We start from the raw sequence: 18551 nt of genomic DNA on the forward strand, positions 1-18551 counted from the left end.
TTTTGACTCAAAAAGCCTGAACTCATGCTATTTTCCCTAAAGCTCACTCACCTGGTTATGGATTGATGGCTGCATAAAGACTTTATCTTGAGATGACCTTCTTCCAACTACAAGAGCGGTTTAATAACCACTCGGTTTTATTCAACTACCAGTCTGCCACGACCATCTGCATATTATCTCTGTTCAGTCCATTGACATGCCAGTATCTACCAAAGTGTCTTTGGGGACTCCATCAAAAATCTATAGAAGGGTATTCATTATTATAGCCTACATGCTACATTGACTTCTATCACTAGCAGCTCAGCGTTTACATTTTTCCCTCTCATAACACAAATACCACCATATCCTGTATATCCCAGTAAAATGTAAGGAAGGTACAAAGGTATGTAAAAAAAACAAAAAAAGTTACCCAAACCTCCATGTACAAATCTTTGCACACAAACAAGACTTTTTATTTTTTCACTATTCATTCTTATTATAGTACATCTCAGAGAAGGAAAATATAAATTACATGTGCCAAAACTTGTTAGCCCATAATAAATTATCTTCGATTTCACTCTGACATTGCATAGCACAATAACGCATCTTGTAGCATCACAGTTATGGATAACTTAGTTGGACAAGGACAGGGTTTCAGTGAGATGACGTTGGCAGCATCATTTCTCTTGGCCCTCATACATTTACTGAGCTGCAGTTTGTGGTGTTTTTTTTCAGGCTGTTGAACAAGTTAATTGTGTTGCTTTGCGGCACAGACAAGTCTCATGTACTCTCTGCTCATGATGTGTTCTTGTGTAACATCTTAAAGTGTTTCAAACTTTCAAACAACAGAAGATGATTCAGTTTGAGTGGCTAATTCTTCACTTTGTGCTGCAGACGTGATTTTGGTTTTGCCCATCTGCCCTCGGTATTACTCTTGTACGCTGGACTGCAGCTACATGACAGTTCCTCAAAAGTGCAGTCAAAACAACTTGGCTCCTTTGTGTTTGGCTATTATTTAAGGAAGCTTGACTTGACATGCAGCCAAGTTTTCTATAAACAGAGCATGTATTTTGATATCGCAGCTTATCTGATTCAATATGACTCAATAAAACAGCTTAGAATACTGTGTAATTGTGAGAAGCCAATATCATGGTTGAGTTGACCCGATGTTAGAATTTAGGCGCACCCCTTCAGGGCCTACAGCCTCACTGAGCCGCTGGCATGGCGATAGAGTCTTTGTGTTTTAAGTCTGCATCTTAAAAGAGCAGTCTGACATTTTACGATATTCACTTTTTTGCTTTCTCAACAGGACTGGAAATCTGCACCACTATTCTGACTGTAAGGTAAATATCAAGCTAGCAGCTAGTTTGTTTTATTGAACTTGAGTCTTGACGTCACTCTGAGCTTCCCAGGGAACCAGATATTCTACATTATAACTACCATAATGCAGGGTTAATCAGCAAGCTTAAGAGGTTGACTTTATTTACTTTTGCTGAAGTCAGGCATTCTCAGCCCTACGGTAAGAAATCGAATTCATGCATTTCCTTAAAGCATTGACTAATCCTTTAAACATTTCCTGCTCCTTTCCCTTCTCCTTTAATACACACATCAGCCACAACATTAAAAACACCAGCCTAATATTGTGTAGGATCTCTTTGGGACAAAATAGCTCTGAACCATCAGAGGATCTATGGGGTCTGACACTAGGATGTTGGCAGTTGATCCTATGGGTGTTGTGGGAAGGTGGGTTGGGGCCTTTGTTGGTCGGGCTTGTGCCGGCATGCCCCACAGATGCCAAATCAGACTGAGATTTGGTAAGTTTAGCATCCAGGTCAAAATTTTGTGCACTTTGTCATGTTTCCTAAGCTGTCACAGAGCAGCTTTTGCAGAGCGGGGACATTGTCCTGCTGGTGTGCGTGATGCTTCATTTCGAACAATGTGTAGATGTGTGGTAAATCCACATGTATGCCAGGAACCAAGGTTTCCCAGCAGAACATTGCATTGTAATGGCTGTGTAATATACGATACCTGTCAGCGGTTTTCATGTTTTGGCTGAGAAGTGTGAAATTAAAAGGATTGAGGGATCAAAAATGAAAAGACAAGGGCATCAGTCATATCACAGTGACTGATAGATTAGTTGTTCATCTCAACAATGTAAACATGAGTGAAGCATAGGTTTCAGAGATGGTGATGAAAATCTGGGATGTACAGTTTTTGTCTTCATTTAACAAGGTGCTGCAGTGTATTTTCAGAGAGAGGATTTTTGGTTAGAGATGCTCTCGACTTTCATCTCTGAACAGTTCTACGCTACTTGACTTAAATTTGTATCTAATATAGTGTAGCATAATATACACATTTAGAGAGTGGAAGAGTGGCATTATTTCTGTTTCAGTGAAATTCCTCCCACTTCTGCTTGCTATACTGTCAAGTACAATTCTGACTGAGCGGGTAGAGACAGAGAGACAGAGAGAGAGGGAGAGGATCTCAGGTGAGCTGAGAAGGAGGACATTAAACTCAGCAGGGAAGGATGAACAGGAAGATTAGCTTGAGGAGGAAGGCTGACGGCTTGAAGATCAGCTACAGCACTTACACCATGGCACAGCAAAGAAACCTATAGTCTACATTGAGAATACAAATCACATGCATCTGAACATAATAACTACAATAGATTTTTTATTTCTTTTTTAAGAAAGAAAAAAGCAAGTGGGGGGAACTGTGATGCAATTAATGACTGATCTATTTATCCTTAAATCATGTTTATGATTACATATGACTGAGAGGCAAATGAAATTAAATAGACATCCTGATATAAATGAGAGCTGGAGAGCAAAGCACAGGCCAAAAACCTGAGAGGGAACTGTTTAGTTAAGTTCAGACAGCACTACTATATTAACCCTGTCTGCCCCTGTTCGGTCTGACTTGTTTTTATATAAAACACATGCCCATTTAATACACAGGTTATGTGTTGATTTACACTGGTAGATATTTTAGGATTTCATTCTTTGTATCAAAGGAAAGGGACAGCAATGCTCTCTGCTTTTCTAATACACGCAACTCCACCAGATTCTTTGGACCTCGTTTGAGGTTATGAACTAGCAATCCACACTGGTGACACAGTGAGATGCTATTAGTGCAAAGAAGATGGCTGACCACTGAATCCTTCCAGCAACTCAAGAAACATCAACAAAATGTGTTGAGCACCCAAGTCAAGGCTCTAGCGGGCAGTACCTGTGCATTTGCAAGGAGATACAAATTTCAGATGACATGTTTTTTGGAAAAGAGACCCCCTTAATAGCTACAGACACTAAATGCATTTATTTACACTTATAATGATTAACGTAGAATGATGGTATTTAATGTGTTGCATTAACAAGTATTTTCAAATAATAATAAAAAAGAACCTCATATAACAGAATCAAAAAGGGTAAAACATAATAATTCCTGAATTAATTATCACAGTTCAAGATTATAGATTTTTCTGAATGTAAGAAACTATAAAATGAAAAAATTCTGCTTCATTGTCATGTTGTTTTTGCATCATAAAGAGGAAAAATAGGCTTGCAGTTGACAGTGGAGGGCAAATCAAAGTCCTGAGGTTAAATGGGATTGTGGGTCAGATGACTAGACATCGTTGCCTTTCCGCTCACAGCCATCCTCTTGTGCCCCCCCCCCACACCCCACACACACACACACACACACACACACACACACACACACACACACACACACACACACACACCCTCACCCCTCCAACACTCTCTCCCTCATCCCTTCCTCCCCTCCCCTCAACAGCCCTCCATTTCCCTCAGAGGCAGTAGTATTTTATCTTCGGTAACCCCACTGCAGGAAGCAGTCCTTCCTTAGTGCTACAATGCAAACACATAGAGAGCCAATCTGCTGGACCAGTGTGGATCTCTGCAACACTATTTTGAAATATCCTTTTCTTTTTGTGGATCTCACAATACTTCAACTCCCCAACTTATATTCAGTCAAGAAGCTTAAGAAGTCATGATATTCAAATGAAGAATGCACCTTATGATGTAGAAATACAATATAGAACCTAATCATTTAGTCCTGCACAAAGCTGTCTGCAGCCATACCACTATAAATCACCCTGATGGATACACTGTCAACTGAGAGTAACAGAGACAGGCAATGGTTGAGGAAATGGCAGCTATCTGCATTAGAGCTGCACTCAATCTGCACACAGATGAGAGTGAGCCTTTATTAACCATCATGTTTTCCATGATTACTAACCCACTGTACATAAAAACCAGTGTTTTATTCATGTTCGTAACTACCTCCCGGTGCAGCTCTGTGTATATCTCGCCCTGTCCTATACCTGGGTTGTGTGTCTCAGAATGGCAGCCTGGTGACAAGGGGCCCTGCAAACACTGGCAGGCAGCAAAATACACATCAACGTATTCAGAGCGTTTAGTGCCCGGGATTAATCAAATTATAATTTAATCATCTGATCAAACAGCAATTAGCATAATCACTTCTGGGGAAGGCCTGATAGAGTGGAGACTGGAGCGGAATGGAGCTGGGGGCTAGCAACACTTTAATGAAACATTTGCCAGAATGTTTGAAAATGTTACACATTTCAGGCTACAGGAACAGAGCTGGATTTTGAATGCTAATCAGTATGGTTTGGTTATGCCTAATGAACACGTCCAATAGTCAGCCACGGGGGAGGAAACTGCCAGTGAGGTCCTGATTTAATATTTTCTCACTGATAGTGTTCTATGCCTTAGTATTCACAATTTTTTTTCTATAATGCAACAAAATCAGCAACAATTATTTTCATTATGAAACAATAAAAATGCTACATTATTATATTTAGCTTTTAGAATTTTGCAAGATCTTGTTTTCTTCAAAATGAACTGTTCTTTCATTAATGATATTGTGCCTTCACAATTCATAGAATTACCACAGAATTTAAGTTTGGCTGATAATGACAATAAAAATTAATATTATAATTTCCAGATTTATCAGTTTACCAGATGTGTTGACTGCTTTCACAGAAATCAACACAGTCACATATTCAAGGCAAGACTGGCTGAATATCCACATCTATAAAATCACATTCTACTGAAGTCTATAGATGAACAAAGACAATGGGACAATGTGTTGTGATGAACAGGGAGCACAGAGCAGCAATAGGTACATTTCTATAACAGTATTTGTTATTACTGACCTTGTTAAATTGTTGAAGCATTGCAGTGGATGAAGAAATATGAGTTCATAAATGTTGTATTGTGTATTGTATATTATGTCAGTTCAGCCTCTTTGAAGCCCTTTTGGTGTTTTTTCTACGTAGCAATCATTGCAGTGCAACCTCGCAGGGTTTGTGCATATACAACATGAATGCAAGACAAACAGAAAATTATGAGAGTAAAATTGAAATATTTGTGGGCTTCAGATGTTTGTGTTCATCTCACTTCATAAACATTTCTCTACCACCATGCTATACAATGTGAGTATCTGTTACAAATGTTCTTTTACTCACGTCCTTCTCTTTTTTTTGAGGATACACATAAATTCTGTTAACATATTAGACCTTTTCTGTGCACAGACCTATCCATGAAGTAAAACCCCAGCAGGCAGACCTCTGTAGGGTTTGTTTGGAAACAGTTGCACAACCCCAGTGGCAAATCAGTTCTGTTTGGCAATATATTTAAATCCAGAATACCTCCCCAAGACAACAAGAATGATAGGGAGTAAGGAGGTTAAAATTAAATATACAGGTAAATATTTATTTGTCAGTACTGAACTCAGGCAATGTGTTCCTGCCTTTACCTCCCTGACCCTCACACACGTGGCTTTTTATAGAATTGGTCATGTATGAGGACAAGCTGTTGGCCACAGATTTATTTAGATGTGGCTTTTGATAACAAGTGAGATGCCTGATCTTCCTACATGTTCACTTTGGCTTTTAATATCTCCATAACTAGCAACAGCAGCTAAACAGATCCCTGTTTAACTTCTGTGAACACAACTAAGCTCTATCCATCCATCCATCTATCCATCCATCTATCCATCTATCTATACACACACATAATGTGATATATACTATATACTACTTACTAATACTGAATTAACCATGTATCTTTTAAATTCTGCCAGTCAAAGATATCTCCAACTGCCTGTTGTATAAAATCTTCCAGGTTAAATTCAAAAGTAAACAATGAGAAAAGAGCAGGACCTTAATTTAGAGAAGGAGCTTATGCCTTGTAGTACTTCCCTGGTCACAGCATTAACCTACTGCCCTATTTTATAAGGAAAGCCTACAGACGCTAACAACACAACATCTTATTAAGTCACCTGTCTGGTTAACACTTACAGGTAACTCTGGTCCATTGTTGCTACATAGTTTACTCATCAAAATGAAATGCTGCCTTATGACACATTTGTGCGATGCAATTTTGAAAAAAAAAAAAAAACAGAATACTTTGTCAAAGACTTCTAGTAATATTTTTTCTCATCACAATAGACTGTAGTGATGCATCAGATAATTACTGTGTTGTAATGTTATAATGAAAGGTTAAAAAAAAATAAATAAAAAATAAAGCCAATATCCTGCCAAAATGTGCTTCCTGTTTTTGGATGCAAGTTCAGTGAATGATGAGTGGTCAACAAAAATATCAAAGTGAAGTGGTGGATGTGCTGGACATGAATGCCAAATTTTGATGAGCATCCATGACAATTTTTGAGTAATATTTAAAACATTCACAACCTTTAAAGTCTCTTAATAGCTGTTGGAGTTTTTGGCTATATAATAATTGCAGTGTTTTTCTAGCCTCTTTGAATTGGCCTTTTTAAATTAAATGTAATATTTTGCTGACGTTTAATAAATCTTCATACTATTCTCATATCAGCCGAATTACCTACTACCTTAAAAAGCAGCAGGAATCTTTGTTTCAACTTTATTTAACTACAAGACTTTACACAAAGAGGTGTATCAACACTTACGACTTACACCAGTACACAAGGTTGTGGCACTCATTATTTACAAAACTATAAGTGGACCAGTAATAATAAAGACTGTACCGTCTTCATCGGTGTTTATTAATGTAACCGCCTGATATACTGGAAATTGTCTAGAATAGCTTTGTTTCTGCATGGAAAACCAAGCTGATTTGATATGATTCTTTGAGCTTTAGATACCACATAACACAAGCTGACTCTCTGTGTCCCTCTTCCCCCTCTCTTCCTCCTCTTTTTCTGCCTCACTACACACTATCATCTCCTTAAGCATTCTGGTCTGGGTTAAATGAAACCTTTAACAGTTCAATGTGCATCCATTAACATATGCTTGAGTCTACTCACAGCCAAGCCAAAGCGCAAGCACACGTGGTAGAGTGACAAAAAAATCTTGACCCAATGGCACTGACATATCATTAGTGAGTCCATGAAAACAGCAAGCCACTTATACGTTATGCCTTATGTATAATTAAAACAAACCAACAACAATAAAAAAAATATTTTAGTGGATCTGACTTCAGCAACTTTAAGAGCACAAAAATGTTAAATCAATGAAGAATCTGAGCTCTAATCTAAATTCAACATACTGAGGTACATGTTATGGAATGAGTAGGTTTTCATAATGCTTTGTAAAATAATGCAAATATGCAAGAAATGCAAAAATCTAGTTCTAAGCAATTGCGAACACCACGCACATAATAGATCGATTTCAGGTTTGAAAATAAATACTATTTATTGACTTTACTGTTTCTTTTTAAGCTTGAAATGGAGGCTAACAAGACAATAAGACATGACTAGTATTTACTGAAAAAAGAGGAATCACACAGCATGTTAAACCCATGTTCCCAAAAGCCTACATTGTGGTGACTGGTGTGCTAACATTAATGTGCAACCAAGGAGCTGACTTCAGTTGTTATTTGCTAATGCGTGTTGCTGTGACTCTGTCAAACCCCCCTGACTCAACGTGAAGTGACAGATGTATACCAAAAGACACAAGTCTGCACAGACCTAGTTTTCTGCTGGCCTGAATGTGACCTCTATGCAACGCTGTTTTGAATGGCGGTTATCAGTTAAAACACTAAAAGAAGACCTAACTTGGTATGCAACATCAAAATTTTCAACCTATGTTTTAACTCTGGCAAACAGTGGAAACACATTTCCTTTTAACCTCAAGAAATATCTACATAGATCCTACTAGTAGTTTGTGCTCTATCTTGGTGAACACCAGGCCTGTCTCGCTGGAATCATGTTATTATACTGTACACTGCTAATTTTGTTTGGTCAAATAAATTTTGAGGAAAAATAAGTACTCCCTGGATTACGTTAATTGATGTCTTTTTGACGGACCAAAATCTTTTCCTAACATTGAGCAAATGGTAAACATAACCATAAAAGATGTTTAGCTGATTTTACTGGTGAACTGTTAGAGTAAATACTTTGGAGAAATATTTTGTCAGTGAACATTTTACAGACACATTAGAGTGATTAAAAAAGGAAAATTTGGAGTACATGACGGAAAGTTTTAGGAGCCATGTGACCCTGGTGATATGAAAACAAGGCCAATGGTGGCTATAGGCAGGGGAGGGTATCATTTCTAACTTTTGATTCTTTAAAGTGGCCTGCTTCAGAGTATTTGGTAGCATGCAAAGCAGGTAAAAGCACAAACATGGTTTCACTGCACTTCATGAAAAATCACACAAATGCATATCCTGCTCTAACTCATGTATGGATTAGAAGAAATGGGTGAATGTTAGTTTAACTTTAGTTAATTTATTATACTTATTTATGTCAGGAATCATGTAAAGCTGTAAACTCAAAGGAGGAGAGTCCAGGATGTGGCCTTGAAGCAGAATCCTTCAGGTTACTAATGCACTGATATCTGAACCACCCACTACCTAAGCCTGCCTACCTGTTATTTTAACAAGTCCAGTTAAATAAAGGAGGTGAGAACTGGACCCACTTTACACTTGAAAATGACCATTGATAGTGATCAATAGCTCTAACTGGTATAAGAATATGGATACATGCCGCTGACTTACATCCATTTATGTCAAGTTATTTTCATTACACTTCAAACTCTCTTCTCTGGGCTTGATTGACTGTAATCTCTGTCTTAGCAGGATTAATATTATGCCTGGGTTACAATCTGCTGATGACAGGTACTTAGATGCCTGATGTATCCTCCAAAATAGTTGTACAGTAATAAGAAATTAGTACACCATTTACTGTGTTTCGTCTGCAGCTACGATGATGTGAACTAGACAAAATGCAGAGGGAAACTAAATTCTGCTTCTACATTAATAATGTTTGATAAAATGACTAAGTCTGAAAATGCTTCGGCATTAATAAGCAGAGGTAACTTTTCTCCAGCAGCTCCTTGCCGTCCAAAGCTGAAAGCTAAAAATAACCATGCACAGAGTGATGCTAAAAGCCAATTGAGGAGCTTCGTTGTATATTTACACAGCTTATTAGTGTCCAATTGAGCATGTGTCAGATCCCCCCTCCCTTCAGCATAGCTAAGCAAAATCAACATTATGGCATTTCCCCAATTTTATCTCTTCATAACTGGAATATGTTGTTCCTATTCCATTTGGATTTTAATAGACACTTTTGCAAGAGCACTTTAAAAGCTCAAGCACCACTGAAGTGAACTGCACAGCAGATTTTACTCTCTACAGCGGTGAATTGTTTGTATCTACTGTAGATGAGCTTGCAAATGTGTCCACACATTGGTAACTGGCAATTCAGAGCCAAATTGAATTTGTACACCAGGTACTATTCGTAAATGACCACTGCATATCAGAGCTACAGTGCAGATACATGGACCAAAGTTGCAATCTTTAAATATATATTTTAATAACAGGCAATGCAACTATCAACATCTACATGAATAGTCATAAAAATGATAAGGAAACAGAACCGATTTAAACATTCAAGCAAATAATCATCTAAATGTGATCAAGTGTTGAAATGAAATCGTACTCACATAACTATCAAGAGAGCGACTGGCTGAAATCTATCAGGGAGCGTTGCACAGGTCACCTGAACAGAGTGCAGTGTTTCTCAAGCCAAAAGCCCACACTGCAGTAACCGTCATTACCTAGGTCTCCATAGAGACAACCTCAGCAGCCTGTACTGGACCAGAGCTCTAAAAGCCTTTATTTCAGGGAGCTATATCTCCCTGTCCAGACAAGGTGCAAAACGTAGCATTCAGATGGAAGCTGCTCATTAAGTTGAATCTATGTACGTTTGTTTATTGAAAACAAATGTGCAGCAAAAACAATATGGTCTAATATCAGCAATCAGAGCCCTTTTACTCTGCCTGCTGTCAATTTAGCATGCTACAGACAGAAAGAAATACAAAGAGAGAATTGTTATAATGCACTATGGGTAATTCTAATTTCTGCCAGAAAACAACATATAAATCTTTGAATCAATAGAAAAGGTCAGTGTCAAATGAACAGCGTCTGTTGATACAAATGGCACAACATCAGCCGCAGCCACAAACGTAGCATTCACCACAATTACAAGTGCTGTTGCTGCCATTGAAAGTTTCTATGTAGATGTCTCTAGCAGCAGCCATTTTGCAACGCTGTTGGCTGGACCAAAGAGACTGAAAAAAGCCATTCACAAGCAAAGCAATGGATCGTGCTCAGCAAACAGAGGTTTAGCACAGCAATGAGTGAGATTTGAAATGAACAACAGTGTCCTGTCTGTTTTTGGAAATTGTCTTGCCTCCGTTCCAGAAAGGAGTATTTGACTTTACTCCATTCTCTCCTATAAATAACCCCTGCCTTCACTGAACCTTTCAGCTTGGCCACAAAATGGTTTTCCTGTCATCTTTGCTTGACGCATCGTCCTCTACTCTCAGTTCACATTGTGTCCACTTTAGATTTTTTTAACCCCTTTTCTTCCGTCTACCTTTCAAAAGATCTTCAAAATACTCCAATTTTCTTCCGAGCTGATTTCTGCCCCCCAACATGCGTACATCCCACCCCCTACCCCACAGCCCCTTATCCTCCTCACTGCACCCCCCTTCCTCACTTCTTGTATTCGCTGTAAAATAATAAAAAAAAGAAATCAGTCACCCTCAGTCCAAAAGACACAACAGCCCCTTATCAAACCAATCTTCTGAGGAATTCACTGTGCACAAAACAGGATCTGGATGCTTTTTAGAAGCTGTGCACTTGGGCAAGGGTGATAAGGGCTTGTCTCTTTTTTTCCCAATCCAAAATGACTCCATGTCTGTGCTTCTAATATGGCGGGTGCAATGCCGGAAAAAAAAGCACAGCCAACCTATTTAATTCTTTTTTTCTAGAAAACACTCGATATATTTAACAGAAAGCACACAAACATGCAAACAAACATGCAAGCTATTTTATTTAATAGTTGAAATAATGAAAATATTTACCTACAGCATGCAAGTCAATATATTATATTTTCATTAAGGCATTTTCTGGTTTACGAATGCATTTCTGAATTGAAAATTAATGTTAATGTCTATGAAGAAATTATTTCAGTTTCATTAAGCAAATAATTGTTCTGTCTGAATGCAATTCAAATGCAGGTTTTAGACTGAAACAAACAAATGCAGATTACACCAGGTAAACATGCAGATATGATACAACTAAATTATTTAACAAAAACATTTTTTTCATAATCAATACATGTGTAAAGGTATTTAAAAAGTGTTAATATGTATATTAGACATCTAAAAAACGATGTAGCAAATTGCACTCAGATTGAGGCCCAGTGCAGCTAGCTGACAGAGAATAAACAACCTTTTCTGATACCTTCTGAGAGCAAAACTAAATAGTTGTAGGATTTAATTTTAGGCCTAGAATCTTCTGAAAATTAATTTTAGAAAAACTAAAATAAAGATCTGTTTAAAAATGCTACGGTCTTCATGCAATACAGGCTGCACCTATCATTCAACCCACATTTCTCCTCTCTATCTCTCTCTCTTTACCAATCCTTTCTGTTATTTGATTCAAAAGGGGTTATTCTTAAATGTTGTACATGCATGAGGAGCTAAACGTTTTTATACTAAAGCTTTATGAAGGTTAGAGTGATTGTAACTATCAGCCCCCTACAAAAAAAAGCCTCACTGCCTGTCACAGGACATAGCAACAGCCTGTTCTTCCATTCAATTTCCCAGGACAATAAATAAATAAATATATAAATAATCAATATCTTGAATGCAGAAGCGCTTCAAGACTATTCATTTTAATTTTTCTACGCTCGGTCCTGTGGGATAATTAACATAAACTTGAAGTTCGACGTGCGCAAATGCATCACTTACCATTCAAGATGCACTGGGAAAAGATAAGAGCCAATATCCACATGCCCCGCTCCGTTCAATATCCAAGCTTATGCTTTTTCTTCTTCTCTCCCCGTACTCTTTCTTCTTATTTCTTCCTTTTATTTCTTCAACAAGTCAATTTGCAATGAAAGAAAAGGGAGCTTGCAAATCTCTCTCTCTCTCCCTCTCTTTCTCCCTCTCTCTCTCTCTCTCTCACCCTATCTGTCTCTCTCTCTCTCTCAATCCTTCACGTTGGGAAGAAGATGAAGAGGAGGAGGTTTGAGCTTCTTCCTGCTGCTGATTGTCTCCTGGTACAGCGGGAGATAGTATATGATCCACAACTGTGCGTCTCCCCCCTCTCTTTTTTTTTTGGACTGACCGCACCGCACCGCGCCGGGCCTCAGCGCAGCCGTCCCCCCGTATCGGAGCGCTGCTCTGCGTGGATCATGAGGGAGCTCGGCTCGGTGCGCTCCGGTCCAGGTGAGCTGTGCCGCTGCTGCTGCTGCTGCTGCTGCTGCTGAGTCAGAGGCTGGAGACGCATAGGACAAACTGCCTATGCGCACACCCAACTCCACGGTTAAACAAATGAAACAACAAAACAAAAGAAAGAAAAACAACAAAAAGCCTCCAAAATCAGGATAAAGAAAAAAATAATCGATAAATAATAAATAAATTTGAAGTCTATGCACGGAAAAGAGCCGAGCGTGTCATCTCAGGTATGTGGAGAAAAATGCGTAAAAGTTGGAATTTTTGGTCGAGGATTAAAAAGCGCATGGAGTTGATTGTTAGCTGCGCTGGAAACTCATTCTCTCTTCGCCGCCTCTCTCCGTCCGGCGAGCAACAAGCACACGCATCTTCCCCCCGCAGCCGCACACACAAACTGCGCACACTGGTCCCTGCGCTTATAACCTGCCCTGCCTCAGAGCACTGTGGAGTAAAACCCTAGCCTCCTTCTCCGCAGCCGCTGTTCTCTCTCTCCATTGCCTTAAAGGTGCAGGGGTGGGGGGATGAGGGGGCGCACAGCTAAGCCTCAGAAGGAGCGTTAAAAACCCCTGCTTTCTTTTGTTTTTTTATCACAGAGACGACGGATCAAGGTGCCCAACTCAAGAGATGGAGAACTATTAACATAAGCAAGAGAAAATTAGCCCATGCAGGACATCCTTCTATGGTTTGCTGGCACTGCTGTGGTGTAGCAGGCTGGAGGACTGATGCTCAGGGAGGGAGGGAAGGAGGGAGGGAGAGAGGCAGGGAGAGGGAGGGATGTAGGCCACACCTGACTGGATGCTATGTAGGCATTTGGTGAGGGGGAAAAAAAATCTAAATTATCTTAATTGGAGGAGATCAAGTCCTGTCTTTTAATGTGTTTTCTGGATAATTTATGAGCCCCAGGGGCGTTTTGGGGACCCTGCCAGCTTTACCCCTGCATTCATTAATTGACCTTGACAAATATAAGTAGCGACCCCCCCAATGCACCAGGGGGCATCAAACAGCGGCCATGTCAGACATCCACAGCCCCCTGCATGAGTTCATCTCTATTCAAACCACTCAGGAGGGGGAGGCTGTGGATTAATATGTGGAAACTAAACTGCTACAAGGAGAAGAGCATGCATTGTAAATATATTTTAAAGGTGGCTTCCATTTTAACATTTTACAATTAACAATATGCATTTTGCTATAAGAGGGAAGAATGTAACTGAAATGTCAACTGTGGAATTTTTCAAATGATTAATTGGACTATTGTGATATACAAAGGGAACAGAGACAAATATTTCTTTTCCAATCTTCTTAGAGCAAATTTCTGTGATATCTTTCTCAGACATGGTGTTATGATAAGAAAGTCACATTTGTATCCTACACTGAATTTGAAATGATTTTGCAGGCACTGACACTATAGTAACTGCAGTGACATCCACTGCAATGTGACTGTTTGAATTTAGCTTGGCCCATTTATGTTCAAAGGCGATCCAGGCTTTAGCCCTCCGCCCAGATACAGTATCTGTCTCTTAGACTCAGCATCCACATCAGACCTGCACATGAACATGCTCTGCACCAGGAATATAAGACCTGTCACCGCCTGTCTGGCCCCTCTGCATGCGCTTCCAGCCAGGCATCCCCAAAATAAAACAGATCATTATCACTGACTGCAGCCACGCGGAATAAGATAGCAGAGAGGAAAACATGCACTATTCCTCGCACATTGTATACAAAGTATGATTTTTGTTTGGATTTTGCCTAAACCCCCTCTCTGTCAGTCTCCTTGGCTCCCAGCAGTGAGGTGGGGGGGTTTGTTGTTCATCCAGTTATGGGGTTGTGTTCGCTGTAAAGTGCACGACTCCTCTTCCTCTGTCTTTACAGCAGTCTCCAGCCTGGCACTCTTAACACCCCACCACCCTTTTCAAATAGATTATTCTTAGAAACTTACTACATATTTTGCTTCAGTTGCAGGTAGCTACCTAATGTAACTGCCAGCAAATACAAGGTATCTCACTGGCTAAACTGGCTAACACATCAACATCTACACTACTGATATTTTAATACACACTTTGGTGTTTCATCTTTACTAGTATGGTGCCCATTTCAAATATGCCTGTTTAGTGCAGGCTAATTGCTTGGTCTCTGTTACTTGCTTGTCGTATTCTCAATACCATCAACCGAATGCTCATCTAAACTGCTTCCCACTCGACACTTACTGTGTTGGCTGATCAAAATGTTTACATTAAAAGTCAAATGAGCTGACACCTCATGTATAACCAACATTGCTTAGAACAAAGGTTCACCTAAAACAGTTTTTTCTTGAAATAGTCGACTAATGTTATCATAACTGATTGAATTTCAATTATTCTAAGGATTAATTGAAAATGTTATTTTATCATAAAACAAATATCAAAACTTGTCTCATTAATATTCCTGTATTTTATTCAATCACCTAGTCATCTAATTTCCACATCACAGCTGTGTTATAGTAATAATAATGACAGACTGAACAACGTGTCAGATACATAATCAGAGAAATACAGGACATCTAATTCAAAAGGACACAAAGATTAATTTAATAACCGTACATCCTGGCAACCCTTCAGCTGAACTAGAGAATTAGTCTTTTTACTCAGGTACTTGACCTTAAGCTTAAAATATTTATGATATGGATTCAATTCACCTCAATACACTCAGCAGTCACAACATTAAAAACAACAACAGATAAAGTGCACAACACTGCCAAGCACCACACCCCGATGGCATAAGCTGTGGCCTCCACCTGTAGAACTATGCAACCTGCCACATTTTAAAAACTTCTCACTAACTGCTCGAGGAACATAAAGAGCCCAAGGCCTCAGCCTGGACTCCCGTGTTACCAAATCCAAATCTGATTGAGCATCCACAGGATTTGCTGGAACAATCCATGGAGGCCTGACTCCACAGCCTATAGGACGGAAAGAATCCACTGCCAGCACCTTAGTACCAGACACAACAAACCAAAAAAGATGGTTGTGGATGAGGTCTTTTAAGCTGCAACTTGCCCTGAGCTGGAATCCATGCTTTGATGCAACCATATTGGCCACAAGCCATTGTTGTCATGATGTTATGGACTGCCTCAGCATCCAGACCTACTGTAGTGAACAACTTCTATGACACGCATATATTTTTATGTTTGTCAACTGCTTAGACAAAGGACTTCAACCTCTACAATGCACTTTGTTAAATTCCCAGCAATACACCCACCAAATTTGAAGTAGTTTGATGAGCGGTTGCCGAGAAAAGCCACAGACACACATGCAGAGATTCTTTGCTTTTGTGAGAACACGTGTGAAACTTTTTCCTCAATTATCACAATTTTGCTAACTTATTAACAACTGGTAGACAGTCTGTGGTTTATGTTGTTGACAAAACACAAAGACAAGAGTACCAGTTTACTTGGTACTAACCTATTTGTTGATTTATTGCCTTTTGTTTTCTATGGTGATGTGTAATAACTCTGCCATATGGTAACTGATTCTCTTCAGTGTTTATCCCAGTGGGCTGGGACAGAGATTGGATTAAAATCACTAGCTGTATGGTCATAAAGAGCTCAATCCGTATTTCCTTAATCCGTACTTTAACCCCATGATATGTTGTGAGGTTATGATCAAATCAAAGGTATTATCTGCTTTAAACCCTTCTGTTATTTACACATTAAACAGTCACAGATGTTTCTGCAAGATGCATTTTGCATCTATAAAGAGGTGTTTTGTTTTGCCTTTAAATCTGAAATATAAAGATGTAATATTTTTCATAATTTCACAAAAAGTGACAAGATGGCAAGTCTTATCTTGGGCATGTGTATCAAATACAAACAATTAAAAGCAGTGATTTTCTCAAATATTAGAATATATAATGCATGATGGTGATGCAGATATGATGTTATACACTTTACATAGTTTATTGAGAACATATGACTAGAGACTGTTGTTTCACCAACTTGGCCAGTCTGAAACTCTAAGAATGACAATCAGCCATTCGTTTTGCTAGCCATGCTATTGGTTTGGTGGGGCTGTAGGAACAGCAGTGTTTTTCCCCCCTATCTACCATCATTATGAAAGGCCCATCTGTAAAACTGTCAAGTATCCAGTTTATATTACACCTATTATTTACTATTAATATTATCCATAATATGAGTTGCTGCTAATTGGCACTAACCATGAAGTTGTCCAATTAAGCCATAAATGTCAATGGTTTTCCTGCTATTATGTCAAAGAAACAATGTATTACTCAAAATAACTGTAGATGAAAAGTCAAAGGATCACTTTGGACCAATCAATCCAGTTGGCCTAATGAAGCCTAGCTCTTTCTTTCTTTGCTCCATTTTGGGAACTACCATGTGGTTGTCTCTTAACCTCTGGTTGCTGTTCCAGGCAAATTTAAGCAAATGTCTTGGTTAATGGTACAACTAATGATTATATTCATTGTTGAATAATCTGTTGATTATTTTTTCAATTAATCAATTAATTGTTTGGTCTCTAAAACTTCAGAAAATAGTAAAAATGTCAATCAGTGTTTTCCAAGTCCATGATTACATCCAAAAATAGCATTTAGTGAAAAAACAGACCTATCCATTGTGATTTATCTCATAAAACAATATGCTGAAAATACAGAAATACAGAATAACAGTCATGAAGTCCAGGAAGAGAACGTTTAAAAGAGGTTATCCATACTGAAAGCAAACTGTGAGTATAACAGCAAGCCTGAACTCATTATTAAACATGGAGACCAGAACGAGGCCTATAAATATCTCACAGAGCACATATTGTGACAAACACTTGTCAAGTCTTGAGTATCCAGGCTGGACCAAAAACACTCAATAGCTTATTTATACTGGTAACTATGGTACAGCTGTAATGAGCAGAATATAGCGATAGATGAGCTGTGAAGCTGCAGTCATGGATGGAAAGTTTGACAGGGTACTACAAAGGTTTTCAATTTTAAATTGTGTCTCATGAAGTTACAGATGTGTTTAAGACCCCTCATTTTATAATCTAAAAAAGTAGAAAACTGGAACTGTGGCATGTGCTAAAGTTTGGACTCCCTTACATTGTTGAGCCTGAATTCATTTGGCCTTGACTGACTTGCAACAGAGGTTGGACATGGTCATTAGGAATTTTCATCTGATTCTAAAGCTCATAAGTGACTCTGAAAACCATGAGGCAACACTCAACAACCACAGACTCTTCTCAGTAGTTGACTGTAGATCTGAAAATGATGTTAATACCTGAGGCTACAGAAAGATATCAAAGTGCATACAGCTTGCTGTTTCTACTGTCTGAAATCCCAATAAAGATGGCAGTGGCGGGGAACACTGAATGTCAAGACAAGCTCTGGAAGAGAAAGAACACATTTAGACAAAATTGGGTAAAAAAAAAAAAAAAAAAAAAAAAGCAAGGAAAACCTTCATATGAATCCAGGAGGCTTTAGCTCCTTTAGCTGGTGATTTACTGTTCCACTGTGCAGTACTGTTTCACAGTGTTACCAGTAGGAAACTTTCCCTGCCACCTCATCACTAAAGCCAACATCTGAAGTTCACAAAGCAACATCTGGATGAGCCAAAGTGGTTCCAGAAACAGGTGCTGTAGACAGATTAAGTTCAGCTGAGCTTTTAGGCCAAAATATCACCAAATGAATGTTCAAAAAAAAAGAAGCAAAAAGACGCAGCATTCGATGAAAAGAATATCTTGCAATTATTTACCATGAATGTGGAAATATGATATACTATCGGGTTGTGTGGCAGCTAGCAGAAAAAACACTGCAGGGGTAG

General features: G+C 38.9%; 1 protein-coding gene across 4 annotated transcripts in view; it reads right to left on the minus strand.

The window, feature by feature from the left end:
* dscama (Down syndrome cell adhesion molecule a) overlaps nucleotides 1-13434 on the minus strand; it is a 100913-nt gene extending 87479 nt beyond the window's left edge. For 2 of the 4 annotated variants that reach the window (XM_023292786.3, XM_023292785.3), the window contains exon 1: nucleotides 12266-13428. In XM_023292786.3, coding sequence (XP_023148554.1) covers nucleotides 12266-12308 — 43 coding nt within the window. In that variant the 5' untranslated portion in view covers nucleotides 12309-13428. Of the gene's footprint in view, nucleotides 1-12265 lie in introns of all 4 variants that reach the window. The other 2 variants (XM_055017271.1, XM_035958421.2) reach the window with 2 other exon arrangements.
* Between the last annotated feature and the right edge of the window lie 5117 nt (nucleotides 13435-18551).

Source organism: Amphiprion ocellaris, chromosome 14 (assembly GCF_022539595.1).
Source record: "Amphiprion ocellaris isolate individual 3 ecotype Okinawa chromosome 14, ASM2253959v1, whole genome shotgun sequence".
Lineage (NCBI taxonomy): Eukaryota > Metazoa > Chordata > Actinopteri > Pomacentridae > Amphiprion > Amphiprion ocellaris.